The sequence below is a fragment of the Cordyceps javanica genome, chromosome 2 (genome assembly GCF_051103115.1).
Source record: "Cordyceps javanica chromosome 2, complete sequence".
Lineage (NCBI taxonomy): Eukaryota > Fungi > Ascomycota > Sordariomycetes > Hypocreales > Cordycipitaceae > Cordyceps > Cordyceps javanica.
In genome coordinates, this window is record NC_139296.1 from 5,557,656 (window position 1) to 5,570,539 (window position 12,884).

General features: G+C 53.9%; 5 protein-coding genes across 5 annotated transcripts; 2 read left to right on the top strand and 3 right to left on the bottom strand.

Annotated features, from left to right (window-relative positions):
• Positions 1 to 28: 28 nt before the first annotated feature.
• On the bottom strand, positions 29 to 1,159 carry V2A60_004178 (uncharacterized protein; the record flags this gene model as incomplete). Its single annotated transcript, XM_083255499.1, has 1 exon — positions 29 to 1,159. One exon carries the CDS (start codon positions 1,157 to 1,159, stop codon positions 29 to 31), a length of 1,131 nt encoding a protein of 376 aa, XP_083111625.1.
• A 535-nt stretch (positions 1,160 to 1,694) lies between these two features.
• On the bottom strand, positions 1,695 to 2,828 carry V2A60_004179 (uncharacterized protein; the record flags this gene model as incomplete). Its single annotated transcript, XM_083255500.1, has 1 exon — positions 1,695 to 2,828. The coding sequence occupies one exon, from the start codon at positions 2,826 to 2,828 to the stop codon at positions 1,695 to 1,697; it is 1,134 nt and encodes a 377-aa protein (XP_083111626.1).
• A 2,360-nt stretch (positions 2,829 to 5,188) lies between these two features.
• V2A60_004180 (cupredoxin domain-containing protein) lies at positions 5,189 to 5,955 on the top strand (the record flags this gene model as incomplete). Its single annotated transcript, XM_083255501.1, has 2 exons — positions 5,189 to 5,518; positions 5,584 to 5,955. 2 exons carry the CDS (start codon positions 5,189 to 5,191, stop codon positions 5,953 to 5,955), a joined length of 702 nt encoding a protein of 233 aa, XP_083111627.1.
• A 1,752-nt stretch (positions 5,956 to 7,707) lies between these two features.
• V2A60_004181 (uncharacterized protein) lies at positions 7,708 to 8,353 on the top strand (the record flags this gene model as incomplete). Its single annotated transcript, XM_083255502.1, has 2 exons — positions 7,708 to 7,779; positions 7,829 to 8,353. 2 exons carry the CDS (start codon positions 7,708 to 7,710, stop codon positions 8,351 to 8,353), a joined length of 597 nt encoding a protein of 198 aa, XP_083111628.1.
• A 562-nt stretch (positions 8,354 to 8,915) lies between these two features.
• On the bottom strand, positions 8,916 to 12,304 carry V2A60_004182 (Alpha/Beta hydrolase protein; the record flags this gene model as incomplete). The annotated part of the gene is made up of 5 exons (XM_083255503.1): positions 8,916 to 9,667; positions 9,729 to 9,861; positions 9,928 to 10,439; positions 11,113 to 11,659; positions 11,714 to 12,304. The coding sequence occupies 5 exons, from the start codon at positions 12,302 to 12,304 to the stop codon at positions 8,916 to 8,918; spliced, it is 2,535 nt and encodes an 844-aa protein (XP_083111629.1).
• Positions 12,305 to 12,884: the final 580 nt, after the last annotated feature.

The following is a 12,884-nucleotide window of genomic DNA, read 5'->3' on the forward strand; positions in this document are numbered from 1 at the left end:
TTCCTCCAATGTCCTCGTTGCAGCCAGTTCACGCATTCCTTGCACTCCTCTTCTTGCCCTTTTTCTTCCCCCGCAGCGCCTCGAGTCCCTCCCGGAGCATGCCCGCGCCGTCGCCCAGCTTGCCGCCCGCGCGCTCCCCGAGGCGGTGCTTGTCGGCCTCGGCGTGGATGTCGTCGACCACGTTACCACCACCACCACCGCCGCCGGCGGTGCCGTGCACCCAGTCGGCGACGCCGTAGGGGCCAAAGTCGGACGCGCCGCGGCTGGCGTGGTGCGCGGCGCACCGGCGCGTCAGCCCGCGCGCGAGGATGCCCGGCGCGACGGCGTAGCCGCTCATGCTGAGCGTCTCGTCGAGGGTGCACAGCGCGAGGAACAGGAGGTACGTGAGGAGGTGCACGCGGCGGCCGTCACCGCCGCCGCCGCCGCCGCCGAGGAGCAGCTGCAGCAGCGGCGCCAGGACGGCCGCGGGCACGTACACGGGCACGAAGCGGTGCAGAAGCAGCGGCAGCGGGTGGTCGGCCATGACTTGCAGCGAAAACGGCGGCGCCGGGCCGGGCCGGCCATGCGCGTACCGCGTGTGCAGCCGGGCGACGAGCGACAACCACGATGACGACGACGATGATGATCGCCTGCCGTGTAGAACGAACCGGTGGACGTAGTACTGCAGAAACTCGCGCGCGGCGAGCAGCAGCGCGACCTGCCGGGCCGCCTCCCACGGCAGCGGCAGCGTCGTCGTCACGGCGAACTCGGGCTGCCCGTGGAAGGCGAGCGCGTGCAGCCAGCTGCAGGCCCCCTCGACGACGAGGAGCAGCGCGGCGTTGCCGAGGGCGAGCAGGAGCGTCTTGCCGAGCGCGCGCCCGTCGCGGGGCGGAAGCAGCAGACGCTGACCGCCGGTGCCGGTGCCGGTGCCGTGCTTGAGGGGCCCGGCGAGGCTCGGAAGGGCAACGTCAAAGAGGAGCGTCAGCAGCGACGGCACCAGCCACAAGAGCAGCCGCACCGCCAGCACCCCGACCAGGTGCACCCGGAGCGGCGGGTGCGAGAGGACGAGCGTCGTCCACAAGACGTGGAAGAAGACGAGGTTGAGCGTGGTGGACCACGACGGCGGCGACGCGGTGGCGAGGAAGAAGCCGAGGACGGGGATGGAGAGGAACAAATCCATCGTGAGCAGTCTTTTTTTCTTTTCTTCGCCTTCTTTTCTTCTCTCTTTCCTTTACAGGATGTTGAAGAATACTACGACAACGGGTTTTTAGAGAAGAAGAAAAAGTGACCGAGTGGAGAGCAGAGGCAAGAAATCTGCATATGCGGAATGTACTGCAAGTCAAAAGCCCTGGCGATCTACATGGCTTCATTGACGTCATACTGCGTAAAGGCACCAACGACCCTGGAAAACAAGCTTATTGGGGGGGTCTTTTCAGGGTCTTGCGCGTCTGTGGCGACCAATGAGAGTTGCACTAATAAAAATGGAACAAAATATATACTGCAGCAGATTTTATTCTGTGGCGATGCGGCACTGGTGTTGCTAGGAGATTTGCCCACTTACATGGTACATAATTCATCACTGCTCAATACCCGTTTAGAAGATAGAACCATGTCTCATTTGCTGGCTATATTACTGTTCGATTGGTGTATTACCCGACCCCTTGCATGTATTTATTACAGTCAGTATGGCGTCCGTCATGGCGCTCGTTGCACCGCTACGCCCCCCCAAACTTGACCGATATGCTCCCCCAGCTTGTGCCGACATCCGTGTGGTGTACCGGCGTGCCCTTGACGCCCGTCACCCTGTTGCGGACCTTGTCCGTGTAAACGCCCTCCCCCGTAATGGCGATGCTGCCCGAGTTGCTGTGCGCCTCGACGGTGCCCTCCCACGCGTTCGGGTAGGCGATCCGGACGCTGCCGCTGTCGGACCTGTGCTTGCACACGTAGCCCGCGTCGTCGCCGCCTCCGTTTTCCGCGCCCGCCGTCTTGTCCTCGTCCGGCGCGGCGACAATGGTAATGTTTTGCGAGCCGCTGTTGGTGGTGCTTGTGAAGTCGGACCGCCGGTCGAGGCTGCGGTCTCGCAGGAGCGCCGTGAGGTGCTGCGATCCGCTCTCGGATTTGATCGACGTGAGCCTAGTCATGCCGAGGACGCTGCGGATGCTGCCCCAGCTCGACTGGATCGAGACGGCGCAGCCACGGTTGGGCAGGTGCACGCGGGAGCTGACGGCGTCGAGTTTCGAATTGATGCTGAGAGAGCCAGAGTTGGACTTGATTGATAGCTTGGTCTCCTGCGCGCTCTCGTTGTATAGGGGAAGTAGCGTGATGTTTGCAGTCCCGGAGCTCGTGGACACGTCGAGGAGGTCCAGCATCGGAACCAGACCGCTGATGGCTGCGCTGCTGGTCGCCACGATGAGCTCCCGCGCGGGTCTGAAATCAACGTCTGTGGGCGATAGGTGCTTGGCCTTGGCCGGGATATTGGGCGTCTCGATATCCCACTTGATGGGGTAGTCGCTCGACTGCAGCTTCAGCTGTTGGAGCCCGACTTCCTTGGAGCCCTTGGGCCAGCGCAGATAGATCTTCACGGGCTCTGCGCTAATCGTGTTGACCACGATGGTCTGCGTGTTGCCGTCCCAGTCATTTCTCACGTCGTGGGAGGCTGCTGGGTCTCCGCAGACATCAACGACGGCGGGCGTGCCGGCGGGCACATGCTGGACGTGAATGGCGCCGGAGCGGGCCCCGATGGCAAGGGATTGCAGGGCGCCGAGCAGGCCGCTGCTCTTTTGTTTCTGCTGAATATGAAGGCTGCGGTCGCTGCCCAGGCTGATGGGTATCGAGACGAGAGTTTCCATGATTTCTGAGACTTGATCTGCTTTGGCGATTGGCTTCGGATGGCCGCAACAACAGTACAAGCTGGACTTTGGACGTTGTATAAAGGTGCAATTCATCAGATGATTGGTTGCGTGGTACGTGGCTCCGCGTCAGCAGCTGAGGAGGCTACCCAGCCTTGTTATCCGCTTGCCCTCCACATCGCGCAGGGCTGAGCCAAATCAGGAAGCTAGCTGATGACGGATCCGTTCGGCAACGTGTAACAATGGCGTGGCCTTCTCAAAGGGGGCATTTATTGATTATTGCTTGATGGCGGTGACGATGGTTGTCCTTTGTCCTTTGAGTGAATAAAGCTGTGCGTTTGCCGTGGCAACTACCTCCAGGGAGAGGCTGGCGGATAGAATGCCACAAGGCGGACGAGTTGCAGATGGCGTATTTTTCGTTACTCGGCCTGAAGCCATAGTTCATCGGCTCAGTGAAAATGACCAGTTATTGCAAGCTTGTGTTGTGGATAGCTGCCATGTAGATTGATTGATGGCAGCTCCATGTGTCGCTGCATCACCGCCACAGAGGCGGTGCAAGTCACCACAGCCACAATACATACTGTGAGCTGCAGTCTCGCTATTGATGGCGATGATACTGTTGTATATAATGATGTGATGTAATTCATTATGGAAGGAGGGAGACTATGTTCAGAGTACAACTGCGGGTTCACAATGCCATCTGGTATACTAGACGGAAGGTCTCCGAGAGACCCACGAGCGTGTATAGTCAAGCACTAATAGAGGCAGTGTGCAAACTGTTGGTTTTCGCATGAGATTTGGTCTTTCTGCACAAACCGCAGCTTTCAGTTTGCTATGGGGTAAACCGAGCAAGGCTGCCAGTCTCGTTTATTGAAAGGCGGCTACTAGCTGCTAGGAAGCTGCACTATGCACCTACTGGAGACTGGCACTAACCACACATCAAGAGCCCAGTGACGAGATGGAATAGACAAGGATAATAACGGCAAGGTTTAGAAATCCCAAGTTGGCATTGCGAGGTTAAGCAGCTGACAATATTCCATGACGCTCATCATGCGTTACTCAGTCATAACTGGCGCCGCGGCCATCTGCAGTCTGGCATGTGCTATCACGAAATAACAATCTCGGAAATTGCTTGCATATTCCATCACATCAATTTACGCCTCAAGAAAAAGCTGAGTTCGTGGCCGAGTGAGCCTTGTGGATGGCGCGAGGCTCCAGCCTGGGTCAGCCTCCTCGACGCAGCCTTGCACAAACGAGTACGTCGCGACGCTACATGGAATGCTACTAATGAGTGAGAAACGAACCAGTCGAATACAATTCAGTATGTAATTTGAAGAAGAATGCTTGAATTGCTCCTAAAATATGCTGGAATCGGGTTGTGTATACGTGTAAGTGGGATGTAGTAACGTTCTCACTTCGAGATGCTGCGACACACCACTACGCCACTTGTTGACATCTGATGAGCTTTTTATGCAATTTTTCGTCTCCGGTAGTGAGAGGTGGAAAGAAGAAAAAGAAAGAAACAGTGGGAAGAGACGAACAAAGACACAGATTATTTGGCAATCGTCAAGTTGCCTGACGTCCCCAGTCGCTCGTTCCGGATCAGCGCTCACTGGCGAGGTCATTCTCTGGCCCCAAAAAATTCACAACACAGCTAACGTGTTTGGGTAGTATTTATCACGCCGGCAGACCAAAAGCCTCAACAGCCATGCTCCAAGAACGGACAGCGTCGTGGTCGGTGCCGCAGCCCTATTCGTCGAGATGCAGTGCGGTACCTGCAGGGTGCTGCTGACAAAAGGGGTGTATGTAAAGGGACCTAAAAATATATTTACTAGGAAAAATAAGCTTCTGTGGCGGCGTGCCAGACGCTATTTATCGACAGGTTTCGGAAATTCAACAATGCACGGCAAAAGTGTAGGCCGGCGAAGGCAGGAACGGCCCAACCACTGTCTATTGGAGTGAATGGCTGTTACATACCACAACATATGAGCCAAAGGAACTACTTGACGACTTTGAAAACATTGGTCACCATGGCGCGATGATTCTCGTAGCAACACTCGTGGCTGATTGTCAATGTACACTGGTTCGCCTTGTTTGCGGGTGGCGTCAACATTAGGCTGTGACGATCTTCCGAGTAACGAATAGACTGTTATGGACTCAAGAGCGTCTCGTTTATGGTCTTCAGCATCCGAGTCTGATCGAGACCAGGCTTTCCAGTCTTCATTCTCACCAGTCGCTATAAAGATGTAGTTGTCTTCTCTCTCTCGAGGCATTCGTCCTACCCCAAACAGCCTTCATCAGCAACCAACACTGAGTAACTCTTTCATCTTCTCACGAATACCGCCTGATTCCTCATTACAATGCACCTCACCAGCACTCTCCTCGTCGCCGGCGCAGCCATTGCCAGCGCCAAGACCATCCGCGTCGACGTCGGCAAGGACGGACTCACTTACAGCCCTGCCGACGCCAAGGCCGCCGTGGGCGACGACATCGAGTTCCACTACTTCCCCAAAGCGCACTCCGTGGTGCAGTCGGGCTTCAAGACGCCCTGCCGTCCGCTCGACGGCGGCTTTGCCAGCGGTTTCGTGCCGACCGAGCCCCGAGACGCGGGTCTCTCGACCTTTACCGTCGAGGTCAAGGACGACAAGCCGATTTGGTTCTACTGCGGACAAGCAGACCACTGCAAAAAGGCAAGTCAGAAAATCAGAGTTACGGAAAGGAGAATCAAATATCAAATCTAACAATGAGACAACAGGGCATGGTGGGCTCGGTCAACGCCCCCGCCACGGGCAACACGCTCGCCGCCTTTGTCGAGCTCGCCAAGGCGACCAACGCCACCATCAACCCAGCCCAGGCTCCTGTTGGCGGCAAGCTCAATGTCAACAAGGCGGGCAGCGTTGGGACCACGTCTCTCGTCTCGGCCAAACCCACGAGCACCCCCAACGTCCGCACCACCACCTACAAGACCACATATACTAGCAATGGCGTCGTCTGCACCACCGACGTGACTACGACCGTGGCGCTCGCCAGTCCCACTGCCAAGCCCAGCGTTCCTGTCGTCGCCAACGGCGCAGCTCAGCTCCGTGCGGGTGCCCTGGCCGCTGCCGCCGTCATTGCCGTGCTGTAGATGGACGGCGTAGGTTCCTCGGAGACGGAACTCTGGAACAGAAAATTGATGCATCGGCGTTTTTATAGTCAAAGTAAAGCTTACTATAAGCATAAACCTCCTAAAAGGTAGACAGAACAGGGGTAGCGGAATAATTCTAATAGTAATTGGAAATTAGATAGACGTAAATACATACGATTGGCTTGGAATGAGCTCCGTTATTGTTGCGAATGAAATGACTAGGTATAGATAAAAAACGTCTTTGTAGTAGAAGGCTTCAGGACACTCTAACCAAATAGACGTTTGTTCAAAGAGCTTGTTGAGCATACGGGAATAATATAATAGAACGTAGAACTCTTCCGCGTGATCGATCGCAGCCCGAGTAGCACGGGTGGCGAAAGGTATTTCGAAGAAATGCCAAGAAGCAGAAGCGGACTGGTAAGCACAAAAAAGAACCCAGAATTTCCAAAAAAAGAAGGCCAAAAGCAAAAGGCAAAGGATGAAACTTGCGAGTCATCTCATCTCCTCTAGTAGAATCATGGAAAAATCCAGAGTCGGTCCTTGAAAGCTGACTAGCAACCAAAACTTTATATTCCAATGGCGTAGTGTTTTTGACAACGTCTTCCGCGTTCTCGCGCCGTGATAGTTTGCTTGCACGAATTCATATGTTTCAAAATCCTTCAGAGCCCGTCTTGCTCCGGAGGCCCTGGATCACTATCAAGCGCTGGTACCCATAAGTATCAGCGACTACAGGAATAGGTAGATCTTCTCGTATTGATGCGAAAGTGGACTCGAGCACAAGGCATTCACGTCAGTAGTGACTCGTGTCGACGATCCAAGTGCATGACTCGCTTACCTGTTTCAGACGAGTCAAACAACCAGGAAAGCTACCAGTACCGTGGGTGCGTTGCCTGAAGATGTGGTGGGGATTCTACTTACTCTCATGCTTAATTGACTAAACCTGCTGTCGAATCTTTGGGAGAAACGTGCATGCCCTTGTCTCCAGCGCCTAAAAATGCGCTCAACTCAGTTCGGGGAACCCCCACAGAGTGCTGTTGTTTCCCCGCTCATCACTTCCGGACGCGAATAGTAACTGCCGACGTTTTCTATTCTTGGAGATGCTGCTGGGCTCTGAAAGCTTTCTACCGAAATGCGAGCCGGAGGCAAGCCTGGGGGCTTGCACGGTCGCAGCTTCTTTCGCTTCGGTCGTCGAATCTCGGATACGCTTGAATGCAAAAACATGCTCCAGGCGTTGGTATGGGATGAAAATTATCAGCATACTGGGTCGGATGCTGATCCTGGAAGGCAGAGACATAAATAAAGGTTCGATTCAAGGCAAGCTTGTCAGCTAGTTCTTACTCGGCAGAGCTGCATCATTACGTGTGCATGGTGCGTCGAGCATCTTCTGCATCACCTTCATCCCACCTACATGAAACATTTTGTGGAATTTTGGCATGCTGATAACTTGGAGTCAATCTATTACAAGGGATAAGGGCTGACTCACCAATAACATGGTGCAGGCCATCACGTCCAGTTGCTCCCAGCTTTCGGCAGCATGATATGCGCAACTGTAATTTCATCCGAGTCATTCCCCTCATGGAAGATTTCTGCACTCGCTTTTATCCATTCGAGTGTGTATACTGATTATAAAAAAACTATATATAGGTAAGAGAGAGCACCGGCTTATTCCGAGCTCTACACACCTATCCAAAGTGTCAGTATCAGTCTCGCTACTCGCTTACTTCAGATATCTGCTTTTTGACAACCTGCACTATGAAGATTTTCTCCGTGCTTCTTCTCGCCGCGCTTGGTGGTTTGGCCACTGCTGTTCCTGCTGATCTCAAGGTCAGTTGTTCACGCAAATATAAATTTCGTGGGCGCTAATATTATCCAGAGGTTTCCGGTATCCCCCAACGAGGATAAAAACCTTCATTCAAACAGGATCTGGGAGACTAAAGGCCCACCAGGGTCTGGTACGCAGCGCGACGCCGCACGACCTGACAGCCTCAAGGCCCGTCATTATATGAGCCCCAACCCGCCTCCGCAGGGCGCCCGTCTGGCAGAGCGTGGCTCCAAGCAATCTCTCAAGCGCCGTCATTATATGAGCACCGACCCGCCTCCGCAGGGCACCCGTCGGGTACGGCGTCGCTCCAAGCGAGCCGCAGCATGCCCGAGCAAGAAACCAGAGAGACCAAAGGAGCCCGAGCAGGCAAAGGAGCCTGAGCAGGCGAAGATACCGGGGCTAGAGGGTGAAGAAGACGACATTGGGCCGATCAATCAGGAAGACGAAGAAGATGGCGGCATCAGGCCGATTAGTTTCGAACCTATACTGCCTGACAAACCACTCCAAAGGCCTCCTCCTCCGGTAGAACATGGGAGCAAGCAAGACGAGACTCCTTCTCAGAAGCTCAGGCTCTAATGAACTGAGGCCCGAGAAAAGACAGGCCAGCAAGGCTTGTCCAGCACGTTTCCAAGCACTCCTCACGAGTATCAGTTCCTAGATAGCCACTTCTCTTCCATTTTACTCAATACATCAGGTGTCTAGCTTTGCTTCGTGTCCTGCCAGCGCCGTGACGAGACCTTCATGAAACGGCTACCGATGTCTCTTTATATTAGTCGACTGTTTCTCAGTTCTTGTTTGTCAGAGTTGAATCTCGCCATGGGCGAGCGATAAGTCACGGCAGCAACGCAACCAAAAACAGACACGATACCATGTTGGACGACGTGACAAAGGACCGCAACCAACACGAACAGCTAGATTCTACCCATTTGAGTACTTGCAAGGATTAAAAAATAGAGTTATAAAAAAATGAAAGTTAATAATATCATTTATTGACCGAATTACCTATTCACATCCGCGTCCCATCATCCACTCCCCTTCCGGCATCCGATTGATATCAACTTGATCAGCTTATTCATCTTCAAACATATCCAAAACTCGGCACAGCTGTATCTGCTGTCCTTTAGGTCTCCACTGAGCTCTACAGATGGGCCTTGTCGCTACTGGCATTGCAGCGATCATGCAGCCAATCTGCGATGAGTCTCGCACATTGGTCCACTCGTTCAAACGGCATCTGGTGGGTTGTTCTCGGTAGCCAGGTGATTCGTGTAGCCTGCTTCATGGCGGCGACGTCTGCCTCGAACATCTTTGGCGGGACCGCAAATGGCTTAGTCGGCATAATGGCGTTGAACGGGGTCGTGATATCTGTGAGCCTGTCGTAGCAGTGCGTCGGCGTCTCCTTGTCATAATAGAGCGCCCACTCCAGCCGTGGCTGTGCTATGAGCCTGATGCTGCTGCTGCTGCCATCGCTTGCTTGCACAACGGCCCTGTCTGCGAAAATGGCTGCCACGCGCGCGTCCCAACCGCGCGTGCGCTTGTTCGCCTGCAATGCCGCAATCAGATCCTCGCGGCTTGAATGCTGCTCTTCCAGTTGCATACAGAATAGCTCTTTGGGCAATTTGGCGAAGGCTTCCACAATCTTGCCGCCGGGGATCATGGCTGGGTCCATCACGGTCAAGCTGGAGAAGATGTCTGGCGCATGGGCCGCAGAAAGCATAGCGGCTTGCGCACCCAAGCTGTGAGCTATCACATGGAGATTCGGACGGGTGAACTGCGTCCCGTTCAAGTCTGGAGCACGAAATGGCAGCTCCTCAGGTGAATCTTGTTGCGGCCGCACCGGAAGGTATCCCGTGATGAACATGAGGAGGTCGCGCGTTATGTCTTTCTCATTGCCTGATTTAACCCCTTTCGTTAGTTTGAGTTTGAAAGAAATGCTGCCAAGGTTCTCACCCACCGTACGCATATCCAACGGGATTTGCAAGGGCAGTTTCGCCACATAGAGGCATGTCGACAGACCATATTTCTTCCACCCGAACCTTTTTGCTACATAGCTCTTGCAGAACTACTTCAATCATTGGCTCAAAAACCTGCCAATAGAGGTATTATTAGCAAGCGTATAGCGAAAATAGGTCGTCTCACATTTCTCCACTGACCTCTTTCACAAGTCCCATTCCGGGAAGCACCAATAATGTTACGCCAGGGCGTCCGCTTATAGCAAGCGGCCCTTTTTGCGTGGGAATATAACGTTTGGCAACAATTGTCGGGCACGGAACAGAGTTTATCTGGGTTGCTGTGCTGCGGCTGGCGGAAGCATACATGCGGTAGACGCCATCTTTGTCTGCGGTTACCTTGCCCGACTCCGGCCTATACTTGGTGTCGAACTTGTCGTTATCGGGAATATCACCCGGGCTCTCGCCGAAGCGGCCTGATGGCCAAAACTTTGGCTCTGCCCGAGCACCTGTGCCACAGAACCGGTGTACTGTTCCAGTCCATGAGGGTGATGTGGTGGGAGCCTTCAGTAGCGCAGGCCGGAGGGCATTGCGTTCTTCCGGGCTAGGGGCATAGATGGGAGTCAAAATATGGCGACTATACTTTCTCTCGACCTGAAAGGACATGGCGAGGGTCAGCTGATCTATGGTCGATGACGTTCCACGAGGAGTGGCTTCTAGAAGCATGTAGATGGATGGAGAGGAGGATGCTGACACACATCACACGGGCGAGGACTGCTGATTTTATAATGGCGTTTTTTGCAAAGTGGGCTCTATCTAAGTATGAATCAAAAGGGGAAAGCCCACTACGTCACTGGCCCCGACAATCACTTGATTTCCGACGGAAGCCCCCGTCTGAATCCTCGAGTGTACACAGAAGCCAAGTTCCAACCGAAACGCTCTCCGTCGTTCGAACATTGATGCGGTTGACTGGCCATCCGATATCGATTTATAACTTGTCATATCCATGACGTTATTCCATCATTTTAGTGGCAGCGCTCCCACAATCCTCGAACAGTGACAACGGGCACATGATATTAGACCACTGTGGTGGGCAGCTTCTTGGAAAGCACCTCTGCTTTCTAGCTGCTGCTACTCGCTACATTTATGTAATATAAGATATTAAATACGATTCACATCTTTAAAAGTCACATTTCATCATCCGGTTCTGACTTTAAGCCTTCGACCATACTTTCGGGGTATGCATGAACCGGGCCGCTTGGTAGAACACTGAAGCCCCAAATAAGACGGCTCCAGTGAACCACATCATTGTGTGAAAGCTCTCCGGCCGGAAACTCGCCCTCGCCTCTTCTGAAGAAGAAGCGTTTGCTCCTTGATGCAAAAGCGCACCAGCGATGGGATTGCCTGCAAGACTACCAAAGGACGATATCTGACAGAGAATCGCAATGTACGGACCCATCAACGCAAGCTTCGGGGCCGGCACAAGCGGGACAATGGCCGGGCTTTGCAGAGAGACGCTCGCGCCGCTGAACCAGCCATAGAAGACAACCCAGGCAAACATCCCCGCGACTGTCGAAACGGCTTGCCACGCGAATGCGAGCACCGCGCTGACTGCGACGCAGAGGACCAGTGTGTTGCAATGGCCGAGCCTGTCCGAGATGGCGCCCATGACGAATCGGCCAAAGAACGTCGACGCGTTGAGCACAGCGGAGAGCTGAAATGCAGTCTGAGGCCGTGCTCCGAGACTCTGACCGTAAAGCGGAGCGTAAAAGTATGGTACATAGATGCCCAGAAAGTGTAGGATCAGGCCGCTGGCCATGACCAGTATGGGTCTGCGTCGCAACGCCGAGGCTATAGGAAAGGAGCTGAGCTTGACAGCCGTATTTCGTGGCGTGTTGGTCCGTATGCAGGCTATCGCTACCGTCATCGAGGCCAACTGGGGGCTTTGTTAGCATTCAGGATTCGTTGGCAAGCCTCGTCTGTTACGCACCTGTGTGAAGCCAACGGCGCGCATTGTCCAAGCATAACTTATGTCGTCCTTATTCACCAGCTGGTCCACCATCACAGGCCAGATCACGCCTCCCACCGATGAGCCTCCGATGGCGATCCCGACCGCGAGACCTCTTCTTTTACCAAACCACTGATTTGGCAGTCCGATGATGGGCATGAATGTAAGGCCTATTCCGAGACCGGTCACGACACCGTGGGAAAGCAGCACCTGGTAGAATCTCGTTGACAGACTCGCCATCATGACCCCCAGAACCGTGAAGAAGGTACCGAGAATCAGCGTGCAGTGAGGCCCGATGTGTGCGTTTAACAGTACACTCGGAATAGCCATGCCGGTGATGCTCCACAGCTGCAGGGAACCGATCCAGCTGATGTCGCTCGAGCTTCGCCCGGGCCAGGTCTTTTCGTAATATGATTGGAATATGCCAAAGCTGGTAACAAAGCCAAAAGACGCAAAGAAGGCCAAGAAGCAGCCGAGTACCGTGAGCCAAGCACTTGCGCCGCCGTCTGGAACTCGTGCCTCGGGCTGCTTGCCATCACCCGTGTCATTTCGTTCCTCATCGGCTCCAGGCATGATGTATGCGTCCTCAATCAGTACAAGGGAGGGCAGATGCGACCGAGATTTTCCAAAGTTTGTCAAGTCTGTTTTTTTTTTTTTTTGCAATACTTGCGAGCGCTTCTATGTTGTCCAGCCGCGCTCGTACTCGGGAAATACTTTGCAATGACAACTGCTCCGAGGTGATGTGTTTTCGAGGAGGAAAAGGGCGAGCAACTTGGAACAGGCTGTCCGGAGAATTTGGGCGACGTTTTAAGCACCAAACATGATTCAGATATTGCCGCCACGGACGTCAGCAACTACTTACACGCGGCTGAGAAAATCACAGCAGTGCTTCAGACCGATCAACATGGAGGTTCGACCAACAGCATCGCCAGTTCGGCTTTGGTTTCCGAATCCGGTAAGGGTCTGCTGTGAATTGGTGGAACCCAGTGACGCTCTTTGGCCCACAGTCAAACCGTCAAAGTACTAATAACTAAATCTCCAAGTTACGATCATCTAACTAGGGGCTTTACGCCACCTGCCAACTAGCTCGTCGCCTTTCGGCCAGTCGTCTATGCTCAAGTCCAACGCATGTTTGTTCACAATTCAAAGTACT